The 19546-nt window shown below is 52.7% G+C and overlaps 1 protein-coding gene and 1 pseudogene across 4 annotated transcripts; both read right to left on the reverse strand.

Annotated features, from left to right (window-relative positions):
- Positions 1–1155: 1155 nt before the first annotated feature.
- LOC116838213 (phospholipase A2 inhibitor gamma subunit B-like) lies at positions 1156–19546 on the reverse strand. Of its 4 annotated transcripts, none has more exons than XM_032803266.2 (6): positions 5645–5967; positions 5230–5358; positions 3850–3966; positions 2557–2706; positions 1757–1897; positions 1156–1491 (listed from the first exon to the last, which is right to left on the reverse strand). In XM_032803266.2, the coding sequence occupies exons 2-6, from the start codon at positions 5276–5278 to the stop codon at positions 1280–1282; spliced, it is 669 nt and encodes a 222-aa protein (XP_032659157.1). In that variant the 5' UTR covers positions 5279–5358; positions 5645–5967; the 3' UTR covers positions 1156–1279. The 4 variants fall into 4 exon arrangements, with proteins under 4 accessions (XP_032659157.1, XP_074927309.1, XP_032659158.1 ...); XM_075071208.1 differs by lacking the exon at positions 5645–5967 and adding an exon at positions 5495–5600; XM_032803267.2 differs by lacking the exons at positions 5230–5358; positions 5645–5967 and adding an exon at positions 19433–19546.
- On the reverse strand, positions 15653–18805 carry LOC142047546 (phospholipase A2 inhibitor and Ly6/PLAUR domain-containing protein-like; annotated as a pseudogene).

Here is a 19546-nt window from a genome sequence, read left to right on the forward strand (position 1 = left end):
TGAGTTGGAGGAAGGCCACACCGCCCCGCTACACCGTTGGGACCACCACCGAGTATCAAAGGGGAATTAGCAAACCAGGTGTTAGCATCCCGACTGGGCTAACGGGGCTGGGCCTCCAAAAAGGGAACAGGCTCCAGCCCCGAGGCAGGAGCAGGGCCTCCCAGGAGTCCCTATGCTCCGGTCCTTGAGCTGGGCAGAGCAGCCAACTGTCTCTAGTCCCTGGGCCCATTAAGCAGGGGCAGAGCAAACACCGTAGTCAGGCGTCCCAGCTCCTGCGGGTGGCCAACAAACCCAGGCCTCTTGACCTGGAGAGGGGAGGCTGTCACCTCGGGGTGGAGTGGCAGGGGGAGCCCAGGCCCACCCAACTCCACTGGGCCCCGATCCAGGGCTCCAGCACTGGTGGAGAAGCCACCACTGAGTCAGCGGGGAATCTGGCTGCAAGACGCCAACTGTGCTTCCGGCAGCACTACAGCCAGACTGTGCCGCTTACCCCCTGCCGGTGGGAGGGGCAAGGCGGATCTGGCTCCACCCACCTAGGCACAGAGGGTGGTTCCCCCCTCTGGGTCGGGGGGGCCGCACCCCCTCATAACAGGGGGGTGCAACAGAGGGCTAGAAAATCATGCCATGGGGTGGAAAAAGTGAGCAGAGAACTGCTATTTCTCCTGTGCCACAGCACCAGAACCAGGGGTCACCCAACGAAACGAACAGGCAGCAGGTTTAACCCATCCAAGGGGCGGTGCCCTTCTGCACATTGCACAATTAACCTGTGGAACTCATGGCCAGGGGATGTGGGGATGGGCAACAGTATAAGTGGGTTCAAGAGAGAATTAGAGAAGTTCCTGGAATAAGGCCAGAAATGGCTGTTAGCCAGGATGGGCAGGGACACAACCCCCTGCTCTGGGTGTCCCTAAACCTCTGATTGCCAGAAGCCGGGAGGGAAAGATATGGCTGGGTCTCTCCAATATGGCCATGTTCTGGGCACGGCCTGTAAATTCTGGGTGTGCCACTGTCAGAGACAGAACACTGGACTAGCTGCGCCATTCACCTGACCCGGTGAGGTCGCGCTTCTGGTCTTACCTGGCTTCTCACATCCCCACTCACAAGAATTAAGTTTTTCCACATTGAAATAAACAGAGACATAACAAAGCCAAAGAGTTAGCTCTCCAGTGTGTTTTATTCAGTGCAACAACATCAAGAGGATGTGAGTCCATCCGAGAGCGGCTAACGCAGGCTGCAGGGTGGATTTCAATGCGGCGTGTCCGTTGCACCCGGTGGAGAATCAGGAAAGAAGCTTCAGCAGAAGCCCAGTGAGGGTCGGGAGGAGGAGCCCGGCCTGTCCCAGAGCCACGCCTGCCACGCCGGAGGCCTCTGTGCATTTGGCCGTGGTTAGATGTACACTGGTATCTGTGAACATCCTCGAAGCCACTTGTGCCATGATGCAGATGGACTCGGAAGCGCAGCCTTTCATGACAGTCTGCATTTCACGTCCATCTGTGGGGGGAGAGGGGAGGAGGCAATTTTTGTCAGGCTATTCAAGCTAGATTAAGACGAAACACCACCCTCCCCGCGTCAGGTCCCCACCAAGGTGCCCCCACAGCCTACATCTCCCCATCTGCTCTGGTCCCCCCCTGCCTGTCTGGGCCTGCATGGCCTCCCTCTCTCCTGTGCTCTGACACAGGCTTGCGATGTGTCCATGAACAAATCATTCACAGCCCCAATCTAGAGCCCACCCACAGAATGAATGAACAGAAGTTACCAATTGTCATGGTCCCGGTGGCATCAATACACCGGGTCTCGGCTCCAGTGCAATGTATGGTTTGCTCATTGCAGTGATCAGCGTTCAACGCGTAGCAGCCACGGCAGCGCCGGCCATTGGGTTTGGGGTCAGCCGGGGGCACTGGGACGAAGCGGAGCAAACGCAGTCAGCTCGGGGCACGAGCCCCAGGAGGTGTCGGGGCAGGGGGAGCAGCTGGGGGCTGCAGAGCTCAGCCCTGGGTGCCCCCTGCAGGGGCAGCTGTAGCTCTGGGGACGCCGGGGCAGCAAGGGTGGGGGAGGGGTTTGCAGCAGGGAGCCCTGGACCCTGTCCTGGGTGGGGTCAGCTGGATTCACACCTGGAGGCAGCCTAGAGCCCTCCCAATAAATGCCACCTGCACAGGGGCTCAAAGTTATTCAATGGGGTGCCCCCTGCAGGGTCGGAGGACTAATCCCAGGGCTCAGAGTTATTCAATGGGGCGCCCCCTGCAGGGTCGGAGGACTAATCCCAGGGCTCAGTGTTATTCAATGGGGCGCCCCCTGCAGGGTCAGAGGACTAAACCCAGGGCTCAGAGTTATTCAATGGGGTGCCCCCTGCAGGGTTGGAGGACTAATCCCAGGGCTCAGAGTTATTCAATGGGGCGCCCCCTGCAGGGTGGGAGGACTAATCCCAGGGCTCAATGTTATTCAATGGGGCGCCCCCTGCAGGATGGGAGGACCAGTCTCAGAAGTTAACATGGGGTGGGTCCAGGCAGCAGGAGGTGCCGTGGGATGAAGGATGAGATGCAGAGACGGGAGAAGTACCTGTAATATTGGTGGTCCTGCAGGCGTCTCCCACGCAGCATTTGAAGCTCATCCTTGTCATTGCGTTGCCAAAGTGTGCAGAGAAGGGACTGGCTTTACACACATCAGAGGACACACAGTTTTTGATAATTGTCTCAGTCTTGTTTCCCACTGCACAGGAGGAGAAGACAGAGATTTACGCCCATTCCACTCACACTCCATCAACAGCCCTGTGCCATTAGCCTTCCTCTACCCATGGGGAAACTGAGGCATGGGGCGGGGAAGCAACTTAGCCAAGGTCCTTCAGGGGTAGACAAAGTGATTCCAGCACCTAAGTTCAGTATTTAGATCCTCCAGCTCCCTACTCGGCTGCTGCTTAACCCTGGGGGCCACAGATGTCCTGCCCATAAAGTCCTTTCGTTGCCACAGTTCCCACCAGTGGGTACATGCAGGGCCTCCAAAATCCCATCACTGTGCGTCCTGCTCACCCCTTAGCCGCAGGGGGATTCACAGACTAGGCATTCTCCTGCTGATATCACCTGTGGGGCCTGATTCAGAGGACGCCCTCAGAGCACGCCTACCAGCTCTCGCCCCGCACAAAGCCCAGGCATGGGAGAAGATGGAAGAGTGCCTCCGTATACCCAAGATCCCAGTGGGTTAGAGGCTCCTCACTGATTTGGGAGGCTGAGAGAGACCCACCAGGAGCCAGGGAGGCAGGCGCGACTGTAGGAGGGGAGAGAACTGGGCTCCAGTTCCTGCTTTGATTCGGAACAAGTGAGCATTTGAACTTGATTCCCCCACACCCTAGCTGAGTGCCCCAGCCTCTGGGGTCTCCTCCACCACCATCTTTTGCAAGGAAGGCCTGATCCAGTTCATACGCCAGAGTCCCGGCGAGCAGTTCCTGGCTGTGGATCCCAAGCAGACCTGGGTGTCTCCATGCAGCCAGGACTTTGGGCCAAATTAAGGGGGAGAGGCAGGTTTTTGGCCACACCCCTCTCCTCAGCCTTTCCTATTGGCTGGCTTAGGCGGCTGATCACTCAGCCTGCTGCCTCTGGTGGATCCCAGCCTCAGTGGGGCCCCGGCCTCCTGGCTGGCGATTCGCCTGGGGGTTCGGCATCGCAGTGCTGAGGCGAAGGCCCCATTGTGGAGCTAGCCAGAGGGTCTGGCATAGAACCCAGGGGTCCTGGCTCCTTAACCACTGCTCAGACCCACCCACCCCACTGCATTCCAGAGCTGGGACTAGGAGAGGACCCAGGTGTCCTGGCTCCCCAGCCTGTTTGCTGACCTATGGTGGGTAGAGTCCCTTTCACCTACCCAATGTGGAGTCTGTCCAGGCGATGCCACAAAAGTCCTGCCCAGCCGTGCAGGTCTCTAGGTCGCCCCTGCATCTGATTCCTGGTCCGTTGCAAACCTCACACTGCAGACAGGCCCCTGGAGCCGGAGACAGAACATGAGCCACCTGGATTTGTCCCTCCCTCGCCTTCCCCTGGGCTCGACGGGGAAGCGCCGGGTACAGCGCCCTGGGGTCCCTCATCGACTCCAACGCAGCTGCAACCCCGTGACACCGGCTGGGCCCTGCCCCACTGACTCCAGTGCAGCTGCACCTCTCTGACAGCGGTTGGGCCCTGCCCCACTGACTCCAGTGCAGCTGCGCCCCCCTGACACCGACTGGGCCCTGCTCCACTGACTCCAGTGCTGCTGCACCCCCGTGACATTGGCTGGGCCCTGCCCCACTGACTCCAGTGCAGCTGCACCTCCCTGACACCAGTTGGGCCCTGCCCCACTGACTCCAGTGCAGCTGCGCCCCCCTGACACCGGCTGGGCCCTGCCCCACTGACTCCAGTGCAGCTGTGCCCCCCTGACACCGGCTGGGCCCTGCCCCACTGACTCCAGTGCAGCTGTGCCCCCCTGACACCGGCTGGGCCCTGCCCCACTGACTCCAGTGCAGCTGTGCCCCCCTGACACCGGCTGGGCCCTGCCCCACTGACTCCAGTGCAGCTGTGCCCCCCTGACACCGGCTGGGCCCTGCCCCACTGACTCCAGTGCAGCTGTGCCCCCCTGACACCGGCTGGGCCCTGCCCCACTGACTCCAGTGCAGCTGTGCCCCCCTGACACCAGCTGGGCCCTGCCCCACTGACTCCAGTGCAGCTGCACCCCCCTGACACCGCCTGGGGATCACATATAAATGCCCTTCAAATAGCCTTGAGCTCTTTTTATGGAAGTTCTGATCTGCTTCCTGTTACAGAATCATAGAATATCAGGATTGGAAGGGACCTCAAGAGGTATCTAGTCCAACCCCCTGCTTGAGGCAGCCCAATCCCCAATGCCAATCTCAAACCACTGAGCTATCCCTCCCCCCCTCCAGATGACAGGAGTGTCCTTGTCCTCGTTTGAAATGTCCTTGTCCTCGGCAGCTCTGAAACATGCCCAGTCACAACTCCATTCTAGTGATTTAAAGAATAAATATTTCCTCTTATTTCCACAGTTGTTTCACTCGCTGTCACCAGGACTTTGTGTCTTGCAGCCCTCTCCTCCTCGGACATTGTTGCTCAGATGCCCCCAGCTCAGCCCCCCTTATTCTGTGGCTGCTTTTCAGTTATGTTCGTTAACAGTTTCACCTGACAGGTGGCTCTGAGCTGTTGATATGTTGGAGAAGTTAGGAAATCAGCCCCTGTAGGAACAGACTCCACTCACCAGTAGCCAGGAGAGTAGCGAGGATGCAAGCGGCAAAAAAAGCCTCCATGGTGATGGGGAAAACAGTAGATCGGTGCTGGGGTCAGTGATGCAGCCAAATCTGCTGCTGGGGGATTTATCACAGATGTGCTGAAATAAGATAAGAAGAAAGATTGCATATGCCACATCCAGTTGATAGGGTGGGTGGATCCTCAGAGCTATTTCCATAGTTCTGGGGTAACCGTGTCACTGAGCCCTTCGTGGCTGGTATGTTCGCAGCGTCCACCTGGACAAGTCAGAGACAAACTGCAAATACTCCAGCTGGAAAGTTGCTGTCTTAAAAGACTTTGTTTCTGAGAATGTAGGAAAAATATCAAGAACCCAAAAGAAGAGAGACAAGGGGGACTGCTGCATATGGTAGAGAGAGAGAACTCACCCACTTTGTTCTTGGCTGGTTCTTCGCAGACGACCTGTAGTCCCACGCTTCCCTTCTGAGCTCTTTGGCTGTCTGGCAGGACTGGAAACTACCCCTGCCCCCATTCTTAAACACAGTCCTCAATACACAACGTCCGGCTTCGTGTGAAGTGGCGCGAAACCACACTCTACTTTTAATGATGGAGAGGCCGAATCTCAGGAATCCCCCTCCATCCCAAAACGATGCCAAATCTGTGTCACTAGCTCTTCCCTGGCTCCTTTAAAGGTGCATGGATTTTCAGAAAGATCCAACCATGAATGTAGAATCTGGAGCACTTGACAAATGCTCGTTTATGCAACTTCCTGGAAACCCAGACACAGAATTGCATGTGTTAGCTTAAAGTTGCAAAAAGGGACGGGGGGAAACAGCTTTCGCAATTTGTTTTTGAGGAACGAGGCATTGTTTTTGAGAAGGAGATCCTTTTTCTTTGCCTTTTGGTTTTTTTAACCCCAAAATTTCACCAAAATATTCCTCAAAAATGTTCTCCACATTTCTCATTTCCTCCCCCAATTATTTTCTTTCCAAAGTCCCTTTATCCCTCTCACCCCCAAAATTGGTTTCTGGTTTGGTTGGGGAAAAAAGGTGGAGAATTTTTTCAACAAGCCCTGATATTTTTTAGAAGAAAACATAACTGAAAGAAAAGCTTTAATTGAAAGCTAGATTTTAAAAGGTCAGAGACCTGCCATGAACCAGATGCCAAAAGTAACGTAGCTTCTATTCCTGGCCTGCTAAGGGTATGTTGGATTAAACGAGGTGCCTTGCATTCTACTCCTGGCTCCTGGAGGGGACTGGGACCTAGTGGTTAGAGCAGTGGGGCCAGGAGCAGGTCTCCCGGTCCTTTCCTTGGCTCTGGGAGGGGAGGGGAGGGAAGGGGATTCTAGTGGGTAGAAGCTGGGGCACAACTAGAATTTCTTTAAGGAAGAAGCCCAAGATTTCTCTTCACCTGACGTTAACCAAATTTTCTGCCATCCCTTAAGTTTCATTCTTGGATGTATATCTGATTCTTGGAGACTCATCCCTCTCCCGGGTGGCAGGGAACCACACCGTCTCGCTACACTTACCTTGAGTCAATAAATCCTCTAACGGTTTGCACCTTATCCCTCTGTATGTTTTGTTTTGTGGGACTTAACAAACCCTTTGATAGCTGCAGGATCAGGGGGACGGATCGTCTCACTCTCTGCTAGGTACCACGTGGAAGCAGGAATAAAGCCAATGCAGGCACCAGCCAGCATGGTACAGTCTCTTCCGCCATTGGGAAAGAAGGGTAAAACTTCCCCTCTGCTTTGGAGACCAGCCCATCTGCTGATGGTTCCAACCTAGCTGGCTCTTTTTCCACCTCTTCCTGGTTTTCCTGACATCTTGCCAAACTGTCCATGCCCTTGAATTGAGCTGATCTGCGATCACCAAGCTACGTGTCCACAGAAAGATGTTATTCTCTGTGGTACAACAGGGCTGACCACTTGTAGCGCTGCAGCAATCTAGTGCAGATGCACCATTTTAACTTCTGATGGCACAGAAGTCTTGGGAAATTGTTGGATGCATTTTTTGCAAGCTGTGTCCTTCTCCTGATTTCTTCCTCACCTCCTCAGTTGGATGTTATTAGATTCCCTAAATTGGGGAAACTATTCATTTGTTTCACCATTTGGCTGTCAAGATACAGATGTTGCCTTCCATGTGTGCTATGACTGTATTTTTTATCTTCCTATCGTTAATCTTCTTTCCCTATTTCTTGCTGCCATTGTTCCCAAAAGGAAGCATGTTCTGAAGTTCCTCAAAGTGAAATGAATTTGTTCCTTGGCATGTCTTACGTTGTTGATGTCTGCGCTATCGACCTGTATGCCCTGCTCGGTGTCTTCATAAACGTTCCCTTATTCTATCTTTTATGTATATGCTAAATAGTTGGAATTATACAATGCAACCATGGCATTTACCTCTGTAATGCTGTAATTCGCAGTTCACATTTCGTTCAGATTGCTGCTTTCTGTCCCCAGAACAAGCTTGTTACTAATTACAGATCTTGGAAGTCAATCCTACATTCTTCAAGGATATGTATCATCTTGTCATGTTGGATGTTGCCAAATCACTTTCAATAGTCCATTTACAAAGTACTTCTTTCCCATAGTAACATGGGCATGAACTAGGGGCAAAAACTGCCTCCCTCGTACTCACTCCTGGTCGAAACCCATCTGACTTCTGCTAATTCTTATCTCAAGATGTGTCCATGTGCCAACAGTTTTCCACAGATCTGTGAGTGAGTGGCTTCTTGGGTTTATAGTTCAATGTTCTTCACAGTTTCTAGCATTATCAACCTTCGGTGATGAATACAGATTGATCTCTTGGAGTCCTCCAGAAGTTCCAGGGCCTCTCAGAGGATTCAAGGGGCCTGGGGCAAAGCAATTTCGGGGGCCCCTTCCATACAAAAATTGCAATACTGTGCAATGCTATATTCTCTTGGGGGCCCCTGCGGGGCCCAGCACAAATTGCCCCACTTGCTCCGCACCCACGGGCAGCCCTGGGAAAAATAAACCTTCTCCACCTTGGCACAAACCCAGTTTTGAAAAAAATTCTTAAAAGGTATCGCTGGTTCTCAGCATCAGCTAGTGCTAAAATGCACTAAAGCTCATTAAAAGGGTTGGACAAATATTTTCCATCAAAACTTTTTCTGGATCGAAAACTAGGGGTTTTTAAAAAGCAGAAAAAAATCACGGACAATGTCTGCTTTCCTTCAAAATTTGTTGTGTTCTTTTTAATTGAAAAACTGAAATTAGTCTGCCAAACCCTGAATATAGTTTGGGGTTTCAGAAGTGTGTGGCCAAATATTTGCTGCTTGTTGTGTTTGGTTGTTTACAATAAAAAAATTCTGCTTAAAAAAAATCCAAAACTTTTGAATCACCTCAGGTTGTGGCCAAACGCCTGAGCCCATCCAGTCAGAGACTTTTCCAGGTTCTGGATACTCTGCTGGCTTCCTTGACTCATATCTTTCTCCATAACTCTGGGTTCATTTAGGTTAGAACATAAGAACAGCCATACTGGGTCAAACCAAAGGTCCTTCCAGCCCAGTATCCTGTCTACCAACAATGGCCAATGCCAAGTGCCTCAGAGGAGTGAACCTAACAGGTAATGATCAAGTGATCTCTCTCCTGCCGTCCATCTCCACTCTCTGACAAACAGAGGCTAGGGACACCATTCTTTACCCATCCTGGCTAATAGCCATTAATGGACTTAATCTCCATGCATTTATCTGTTTCCTAGAGACTGGTTCCATGGGGTCCCTCACAAACTGTAGACGGTTACTGTGGGTTTGTCTTTAGTATAACTTATGCACATACTCCACGAACTGAGTATTTGAGCTTGTTCCAGAATCTGGGATGAGCCTATGTTGTGAAAACTCAAAGGCTCAAAATAGCACATGCATGTGAATGGACACAGGGTGCTAAAATTAAATTAACCCAGGGGGTCTCAAATTAGGGGTTAGGACCCCTCAGGGGGTCACGAGGTTATTACTGGGGGTCGCGAACTATCAGCCTCCACCTCAAATTCTGCTTTCCTCCAGCATTTATAATAGTGTAAAATATATTAAAAAGTGTTTTTAATTTATAAGGGAGTGGGGGGTCTCACTCAGAAGTTTGCTGTGTGAAAGCGGTCACCATAGAGACCACTGAATTAACCCTTCTGGAGCCTCAGGTAATACAGGGGAGGGGGGTCTCCCTTCACAGGGTTGGGAAGGAGGTAGGTGGTGTAGGATATTGCTCTTCTCATGTGATTCCCTCCCCCAGTGGCTAATTTTAAATGAAGCTACCCTCCCCTGACATGAATCTCCCTATGGCTCTGAAATTGAATATATATAATTTGGCATTTGAGAAGTGAAAGGGATGGTAGCCCTAATGGAAAAGCTAACAGCTTGGCTCTTCTGCAAGCCTCAGACTGCTGAATGAGCTTTAGGGCAGGAAAGACTGTGCCTCCCAAACAGCCTGGCCCCGCCCCCTATCCAACGCCCACCCACCTCCTGTCCCCAACTGCCAGCCCCCTCTCAGAATCCCCGACCCGTCCTGCTCCTTGTCCCCTCACCATCTCCCAGAGACCCCACCCCAACCACTACCCCGGGACCCCACCCCTGCGCCCTATGCCCTGACTGCCCCAACCCCTATCCACCGCCCCGATGAGTCCTGACAGCCCCCTGAAATGCTCACAATCCAATCCCACCATTCCCTGCCCCCTGACTGCGTCCCCTATTTCTGCCCCCACCCTGTGCCCTGACTGCCCAGACCCCTATCCACCCCCTGCTGAGTCCTGACAGACCCCTGGAATGCCCACGATCCAACCCCCCCCTTCCCTGTATCCTGACCGTGCCCCCAACCTCTGCCGCCTCCCTGTGCCCTGACTGTCCCTGGGACTCCCTGCCCCTTATCCAAACCCCCGGCTCCCCCTTCTCCCGGAGCCTCAGTGCATCCAGAACCATCCCTCGACAGAGGCAGCGTGGCTTCTGGGCTTTAGTGCTGCCCCACTCAGAGCTGCATGGTCAGGGGGTGGGGCCTGAGCCTCTCCCCGCTCAGAGCCACGTGGTCAGGGGGCGGGGCCTGAGCCTCTCCCCGCTCAGAGCCACGTGGTCAGGGGGCAGAGTTGCCAGCTCCAGGCTGAGCTCAGCTCAGCTCCCTCTGCTGGGCCCAGAGCTCGCAGCCCCGCCCTCTGCCACGCGGCTCTGAGCGGGGTGGAGCTCAGGGGCCCTGCCGGAGCCACGCTGCTGCTGTCCAGGGACGCTCCTGGATGCGCTGAGGCTCCGGGAGAGGAGCGGAGATGGGGTCTGGCTGGGGCCGGGGCGGGAGCCTCAGCCATTCTCATGGGGGCCCCTGCGGATCCCGGGGCCTGGGGCAAATTGCCTCATTGCCCCACCCCTCGGGCAGCCCTGAGAAGGTCTCCTGGTGTGTATCTGATTGAGAACTTTTAGCAGGAAAGAATTTGAATTGTCCTCCAGGGATTGTAGCATTTCAACTGCAATACGTTCTTCCCAAGCTACTTTACCTCGTTTTATATTTTTTAGCTCTCTGCCTAGTTTCCACATTGTAATAGCAGGTGTTTTTATTTCTCCAGTTTCAATCTCTATATTTTCTAGTTTTTCAGGATCAAACGCTCCTTCACATATTCCATTCTTCTTTCAGGACGCTGTTTGCTTTGTAGTATAGTCTGACTCATTAGTTTTGATAGAGTTTGTTCCTCTTCTTAACTTGCTTTCCTTAACTTATTTGACTCATGGTCTTTCCATGGTGCAATGAATCTTTTTGTGGTTGTGTCTGACTTCATATTGCTTGATTTCAAGGCCTCTGTGTTCTAGCCATTTTTCATTTGCCTCTTTGCATGCTGTTGGGATGTGTTTGACTATCTTTTGATCTTCCTCTCTCCTCCAGTCTTTGCATTCTGTTCTTGCATTTACTATTGAAAAGTTTAAGATAATTCATATTATACAACTTTTTTCATGTCATTTTTATTGCATTAGAAACAACGGGTTTAGCTGGAGAAGATGCAGTTTTAGGAACCATTTGAAAAAGTCAGGAAAAGAGAGGAGGTTTGAGAGAGATGTTTTTTGAAGATAGTAGCTCGAAAGTCAAGCAGACAGGTAGGTGCTGGTGAAGGTGTCACATGGTGCCGGTATCTCGGCCCTGCCAGCAATTAGAAAGCTAAGACAGCTCTTTGCACATTTTATTTTTGTAACTGTAAAAAGCCCTGTGTAAATGAGAGGTTTTTACCCTGTAATCTAAAATTTTCTTCACAATTTACGAATACTGACCCTAAAATAGACTTTTACTGCATTTGGTGAAGTGTTTGGTGAAGGGTTTTGGGGGATTTTTGCAAGCAGATGAACGCTACTGGGAAAAGCTTGGGACCGTATATGAAAAGTTTTAGATGATTGCCAGAAATTTAATTCTTTGGAGCTGTTTCAGTGTCATGATGAATAAAATGGATATGTGCTGCAGGGGGGGAAGGAAATTGTTTTGCAGGTAGCTCTATAAAAAAATCACTACAAATGTATCAGGGGGGTAGCCGTGTTAGTCTGTATCCACAAAAACAACAAGGAGTCCGGTGGTACCTTAAAAACTAACAGATTTATTTGGGTATCAGCTTTCATGGGTAAAAAAATCCCACCTCTTCAGAGTCTTTAAGGTGCCACCGGACTCCTTGTGTTTTTTGTTACTACAAACGTAGAGACCTTGATGTATTTTCGTAATGGCACAGGCTTTTTTAACAGTCAAGCCATGGCTGGGCTTGGAGTTTCACGCAGTGCTGCTAATGGCTGCGGACCTCCTCATGCTTTCAGGTGGCACATTTAGTTACTGCTGTTAAGTGTCCCATATACGTTGTGGTAGCTTCTGCCTTCTGTAGCCAGAGTCTAAAACTGCCACCGTCTGCAGATCCTTCAGCTGAACAGAATGTTTTAAATCAAAGGTCCAGTTCCATTCAAAAAAGACCAGTTTCAGAGTAGCAGCCGTGTTAGTCTGTATCCGCAAAAAGAACAGGAGGACTTGTGGCACCTTAGAGACTAACAAATTTATTTCAGCATAAGCTTTCATGGGCTTCAGCCCACTTCATCAGATGCATATACTGGAACATGCAGCAAGAAGATATTTATACCCTTTTCATGTTCTCTTTATGTATAAATTCCAGATTCATCAGAATACACAATGTAAATAGGAGAGGAAGCGACATAGAATCATAGAATGATATAATTGTAGGACTGGAAGGGACCTCGAGAGGTCATCTAGTCCAGTTCCCTCCACTCAAGGCAGGACTAAGGATTATCTAGACCATCCCTGACAGGTGTTTGTCCAACCTGCTCTTACAAACTTCCAGTGATGGAGATTCCACAACCTCCCTGGGCAATTTATTCCAGTGCTTAACCACCCGGACAGTTAGGAAGTTTTTCCTAATGTCCAACCTAAACTGCCCTTGCTGCAATTTAAGCCCATTGCTTCTTGTCCTGTCCTCAGAGGTTAAGAAGATTAATTTTCCTCCCTCCTCCTTGTAACAACCTTTTATGTACTTGAAAACTGGTATCAAGTCCCCTCCAATATTCTCTTCTCCAAACTAAACAAACCCAATTTTTTCAATCCTCATAGGTCATGTTTTCTAGACCTTTACTCATTTGTGTTGCTCTTCTCTGGACTTTCTCCAGTTTGTCCCCATCTTTCCTGAAATGTGACACCTAGAACTGGACACAAAACTCCAGATGAGGCCTAATCAGTGTGGAGCAGAGAAGAATCACTTCTCGTGTCTTGCTTACAACACTCCTGCTAATATAGTCCAGAATGATGTTTGCTTTTTTTGCAACAGCGTCACACTGTTGACTCATATTTCACTTGTGATCCACTCTGACCCCCAGATGCCGTTCTGCAGTTCTCCTTCCTAGGCAGCCATTTCCCATTCTATGTGTGCAACTGATGGTTCCTTCTTGAGTGGAGCACTTTATATTTGTCCTTATTGAATTTCTTCCTATTTTCCTCAGACCATTTCTCCAGTTTGTCCAGACATATCCATCTTCAGGGTCTATGTTAATCACAGACCTCTAAAAAGTCAGCCCAAATTGCTTTGAATTTATCAGCCTTTCCCTCTTTCGTTAGCTGCAAGGGCAACCGTCCTATCGAGCTGGGCGGACACCAATATTTGGTGGAGAGAGACTTTCCTTTTTTGCAAAATGAATATTTTAGTGACCAAACCTGCACATTGGAACCATCCTGCCTTGTTATCAGGTCATCCTCAAACAACACTCAGCAAACACACTTCTGGCTCTACTCCAGAAACTCCACATCAGGTTCACACCCACGTACGTTTTAGCTGGTGATTCACTCCTCATTGGGCTGGAAGCTCTTCCCCTGGCATGTTCTGCCCTGCTCCGGGTTCCCTGCTAAGGGTGGGGCAGAGATCTCACCTCCCAGGTCATAGCCAAAGACATCCAAGAATATTTATTGGAGTCAGGGAGAGTCACGTCTCCAGCGCGGAAGCAGCGGGCTTTGCAATTCCACCCGGTCCAACAATAACCGCAGCTAAACTTTGACTAGCTGCTTGGGTAGGAAAGGGGGAACAGCATCAACAAAGCCCCCGACCTCGCTGCTCTGCAGCAGCATTGGTTGGAGGGCCCCCGGGTTCAGGTGGAGACACCAGCGTTGGTGTTCTCGGAGCTGCTGGCATCTCTCCAGCTGTTCCCAGGAAAGGGGTTTCCCCGCCATGGGTCAGCAGCTGTTAGCAGATGCCCAGAGCACTCGATCGTGCAGACAGGGAAGCAGAGGTGAGGGCTTGTTCCTGAGCAGCGCCTGGGCGAGGGCGGTGGGCACCATGCTGCTCCACAGGGGTCCCCCATCACAGCCATTGGCCTGCACTCCTTGCCCCACACCAGGGAGAGAACCCAGCAGCCACAACTCCCCGTTGGAAGTGTAGACGCAGCCCCCCACCCACTGCAGTGCACTGCACTGCACTTTCAAACCAGTATCATCTGTGGTGACTCTGGGGAAATGGAAGTGGGAGCCGGCTCACACCCTGGACTGGGACTCATTGTAGTCGGATGCAGCAGCCGGGCTGTGGGCACTGTGCTGTGGCGGGGGGGGGGGTGACAATCACCAGATCTCCAGACCTTTCTGTACGGAACCCAGGAGTCCTGGCTCCCAGACACCCCCACACACACTCCAACTCACTCCAGCCTCACTTTTTTTTCGACAGCTGGAGATAGAACCCAGGCATCCTGGCTCCCAGCTATTCCTGCTCTAACCACTAGACATCCCTCTCCTCCCAGAGATAGAACCCAGGAGTCCTGGCTCCCAGTCTCTGTTGGAGGCTGAAGTGATGTTCTCCTGAGCTGTGTAACCTCCAGTGTGTGTTTCCTGCTTTCCCCGCTGGGGTTTCTCTGAGCCTAATCTTAAGGCACAGAGCAGCTTCTGTATGAGGCGAGACTAAAAAGATTAGGACCATTTGGCTTGGCAAAGAGACAGCTCAGGAGAGATGCAACAGAGGGCTAGAAAATCATGCCATGGGGTGGGGAAAGTGACCAGAGAACTGCTATTTCCCCTGTCCCACAGCACCAGAACCAGGGGTCACCCAGTTTAATAAACAGGCAGAAGTAAATAAATAAATAAATAAATAAACGCACATTTCACTTATGGAACTCATTGCCAGGGGATGTGGTGATGGGCAAACGTATAAGTGGGTTGAAAAGAGAATGAGATGAGTTCCTGGAGGCTAGGTCCATCAATGGCTGTTAGCCAAGATGGGCAGGGACACAACCCCATGCTCAGGGTATGGCTACACTTGAAATTTCAAAGCGCTGCCATGGCAGCGCTTTGAAGTGTGAGTGTGGTCAGAGCGCCAGTGCTGGGAGAGAGCTCTCCCAGCGCTACACGTAAACCACATCCTCTACGGGTGTAGCTTGCAGTCCTGGGAGCCGCACTCCCAGCGCTGCGGCACTGATTACACTGAGGCTTTACAGCGCTGTATCTTGCAGCGCTCAGGGGGGTGTTTTTTCACACCCCTGAGCACAAAAGTTGCAGCGCTGTAAAGTGTGAGTGTAGCCATACCCTCAGAGTGTCCAAAATCCTCTGCCAGAAGCCGGGAGGGGAAGTCAGGGGTGGCTCTGTCGCAAATTGCCATGTGCAGGGCACTGGCCCTGAAGCTTTGGTGGTGGCCACTGTCAGACACAGGACGCCGGACTAGCTGCACCAGTCACCTGACCCGGTGCGGACGCACTTCTGTTCTTAACTGGCTTCCTGACAGCACCGGTGATGAGAATTAAATTTTTCTCCATTGAAATAAATAAATAAATTCCAAAGAATTTAGTCTCTAGTTTGTTTCATTCAGTGCAGCAATATCAAGGGGCTTGACTCCATCCGGGGAACCGAGAATCCTTGGGTGGGACAGCTCCTGACGCAGGCTGCAGAGAGTCTTTCAGTGCGGTGTGGCCATTGCACTCGGTGGGGAATCAGGAGAGAAGCTTCAGCAGCAGGAGCCCGCTTGGCCCTGGTGCCACCTCCACCGCGCCGGAGGCCGCTGTGCATTTGGCCGTGGTTAGATCAGTACTGAGCCCTGCGAAGGTCGACGAACCCAATTTTATCTGGGTGCAGATGGACTCGGAAGCGCAGCCCTTCATGACCATCTGCACTGGATTTCCACCTGCGGGGGGGAGGAGACAGGCAGTTGTCACTCCTTGAGCTGGACTAGGAGACAATGGTCCCCCCAGTCCTCAAGGCCCCTTCAGACTCCCCCACAGCCTCTATCTCGCCATCTGTCCCCCTCCCCCAGTCTGTCTGACCCTGGATGGCCTCTCCCTTCTCCTCCACTCTGATGCAGACTCGCTGTGTGTCCTTGGAGCCCTGATCTAGAGCCTACCAATGAAACCCATATTGGATCTGGCCAATATTAGCTGCACCACTCATCTAGCAAAGCTGCAGCTCAGTGCTGGTGGCAGAGGTGGGATCTCTAAGCAGGGTGGCTTCATAGTGATTGACGGCATCATGATAGGGCTCTGCAAAACTAGATTCAATTCCCAGCACTGACACAGCCTTCCTGTGTGACCTTAGGCAAATCATGGCACCACTCTGTTCCTCAGTTTCCCCATCTTTAAAAGGTGGAGAACGATCCTTATTTTGCCTCTTCTGATTGCAGCCTCTCTGCGGCTCAGGAACGGTATCCTGCTGGGAGTCCTTCAGCATCTTTCAGAAAGGGGACCCAAATCTGGGTGGGGGATCTGTGAAACACCTGTCACGACACGGGCTCTCAAGACTGAGTCAGTCCTACCATGAAGAGCTTAGAGACTAAACTATACACAGGTAATGGACAGGAGAAGAACCAGACACAAAAGGAGGGAAAGACACTGGCCCAGTGTTGGGAATAAGACCCAGGTGTCCTGATCTGCAGCCGATACCTTTCCCTAGCAGCTCCCACCCAGCGTCTCACTCTGCCCAATGGGGGATAAACCAACAAAGGAAAAATAACCCCAGAAGACATGAATGGAGGTTACCACTTGTTAGGGTCTCGACGATGTTGACACATCGGGCTTCGTCACCAGTGCACTGTATGGTCTTCTCACTGCACTGATCAGCAAACACAGCGACACAGGCTGGGCAGCACCAGCCATTGGGTTTGGGGTCAGCCGGGGGCACTGGGAAGAAGTGGAGCAAACGCAGTCAGCTCGGGAGATGAGCCCCAGGAGGCGTCGGGGCAGGGGGAGCAGCTGGGGGCTGCACAGCTCAGCCCTGGGTGCCCCCTGCAGGGGGAGCTGTAGCTCTGGGGACGCCGGGGGCAGCAGGGGTGGGGGAGGGGTTTGCAGTAGGGAGCCCTGGACCCCCCCGCCCCCGCGGATGGGGCCAGCTGGGTTCACACCCCTGGTAAGCTCCACCCACTAAGCTCCACCCAGCCAGGGACTCAGTGTTATTCCATGGGGCGCCCCTGCAGGGCAGGAGGACCAGTCTCAGGAAGTTAACATGAGGCAGGGTCCAGGCAGCAGAAGGTGCAGGGGATGGGGAGGAGAGGTGGAGATGGGGAGAGGTACCTGTAACTGTGGTTGTTCTGCAGGCGTCTCCCATGCAGCAGGCAAAGCTTGTCTGGATTCTCATTCCTTTCCCAAAATTCACAGAGAAGGGGCTGGCTTTACATTGACTCGACGGCATACAGCCCTTGAGAATGCTCTGTGTCTTAATTCCTGCTGCACAGGAGGACAAAACGGAGATTTATTCCCCTTCCACTCCCAGCCCATTGATGCCCTCTTCACAGCGACGGCCCTGTGCCATTAGCCTTCCTCTACCCAGGGGGAAACTGAGGCATGAAGAAGGGAAAGTGAGTCAGCCGCGGTCCCACAGGGCGATTTCAGCACCTAAATCCAGCATTTATAATCTCCAGTTCAGAGGTGACATATGGGACAGGGATGTGGGGCGGTAGGCCTGGTTTTCTGGCCCCCCCTTGGTCCACTCCCTGCACAGCAGCTGCTGGAGCCAGTGAGCCAGAAGCTGCTGCCAGGGGGAGGAGCAGCAGCAAACAGCAGGGACCAGGGGGGGGGGAGGTTCAGAGGGTAAGGGGGGGTATTTGGAGGGGCCCTGGCTCAAGCTATAGTGGGGGTGAAAATTTAAATTGTGCCCCCCTCCACTATCAGCAGGCACCAATTCTCCCTGCCCCAGCTCCCCACTCAGCTGCCGCATAACCCTAGCACCCCGAATCTCCTGCCCATAAAGTCCTTTCATTGCCAAAGTTTCCAACACGGGGTGCATGCAGGACCACCGAAATCCTGACACTGTGCATCCATCTCACCCCTTAGCCATGGTGGGATTCACAGACTAGGTGTTCCCCTGCAGATATCACCTGCAGGGCCAGATCCAGGGGACACCCCTGGAGCACGCCAAGTGGATCTGGCCCCACACAAAGCCCAGCCGGGGGAGGAGTTGTGAGCGGGGAGTGGCCCCTGTGAACCCAGGAGCCCAGTGGGTAAGATGCTCCATGCGGATGTGGGGGAATCAAGTTCCAGGGAATGTTTAATTATTTCAAACAATGTGGAGCGGCTTCAATGGGGAGATAGAGAGACCCTCCCAGAGCCAGGGGGCCAGGCACGACTGTAGGAGCAGGGAGGTCTGGGCTGGTTAGTCTCCTGAGAGCTCGGCATTGCATTTGAGCTCGTCCCCAGGGTCTGGCATAGAACCCAGGTGTCCTGGCTCCTTAACTACTGCTCAGACCCACCCACCCCACTGCCTTCTCGGAGCTGGGACTAGGAGAGGACCCAGGTGTCCTGGCTCCCCAGCCTGTTCCCTGACCCACGTTGCTTAGGATCCATCTCGTGCGGTTTTGGGCCCCGGCTGCAACCCTGGCCTCGCTGCGTCAGTTATGAAAGTAAAAAAAAATGCTTCAGCCCCAGCACCTCTCCCCTGATCTCACCTACCCAGTGTGGATTCTGTCAGAGCGATGCCACAGCAGTCTTCCCCAGCCGCGCAGGTCTCTAGGTTGCCCATGCAGCTGGTTCCTAGGCCAAAGCAAACCTCACACTCCAGACAGGTACCTGGAGCCGGAGAGAGAACATGAGCCACCTGGATTTCTCCCTCCCTCGCCTTCCCCTGGGCTCGGCAGGGAAGCAAGCACCAGGTACAGGGCCCTGGGGTCCCTCATCAGCATTGTCGATGGTCCCAGCTGGCTACGGACATTTCACACTGATCTGTGACTGAGTCTCCCTGGATTTTGCTGCAGATTTTAGTTCCCCAGGGGGTTTTCCCACCTCACAAACCCCAGAGAGATCCCCAGCAGGTGTGAGCTGATGTCGCTCTCCAGGGCAGTGCAGCACGGGCTGAGTCACACCTGCCATCCACTCCAGTGCAGCTGCGCCCCCCTGACACCGGCTGGGGATCACATTCACCGGCCCTTCAATGTTGCCTTGAGCTCCTGCTGCTGAAATTCAGATCTGCTGCCTGTCACACAACAGACGATCCCCATTCGAAATGCCCTTGGCCTCTGGCCAGCTCTGAAACCTGCCCAGTCACGACTCCGCTCTAGTGATTTAAACTGTAAATATTTCCTCCCATTTCCACAACTGTTTCACTCAGTGTCATGGGGACTTTGTGACTTCCAGCCGTCTCCTCCTCGGAAGTTGTCACTCAGGCACTCCCAACTCAGCCCCTGTTATTCTGTGGCTGCTTTTTGGTTACGTTCGTTAACACTTTCACCCAACAGGCGGCTCTGAGCTGTTGGTACCTTGGAGAATTTAGGAAATCAGCCCCTGTAGGAACAGACCCCACTCACCCGTAGCCAGGAGAGCAGCGAGGATGCAGGCAGCAAGAGAAGCCTCCATGGTGATGGGGAAGCAGTAGATCGGTGCTGGGGTCTCTGATGCAGCCAGATCTCCAGTTGAGGGAT

The sequence above is a fragment of the Chelonoidis abingdonii genome, chromosome 11 (assembly GCF_003597395.2).
Source record: "Chelonoidis abingdonii isolate Lonesome George chromosome 11, CheloAbing_2.0, whole genome shotgun sequence".
In the NCBI taxonomy this organism is placed as follows: domain Eukaryota; kingdom Metazoa; phylum Chordata; order Testudines; family Testudinidae; genus Chelonoidis; species Chelonoidis abingdonii.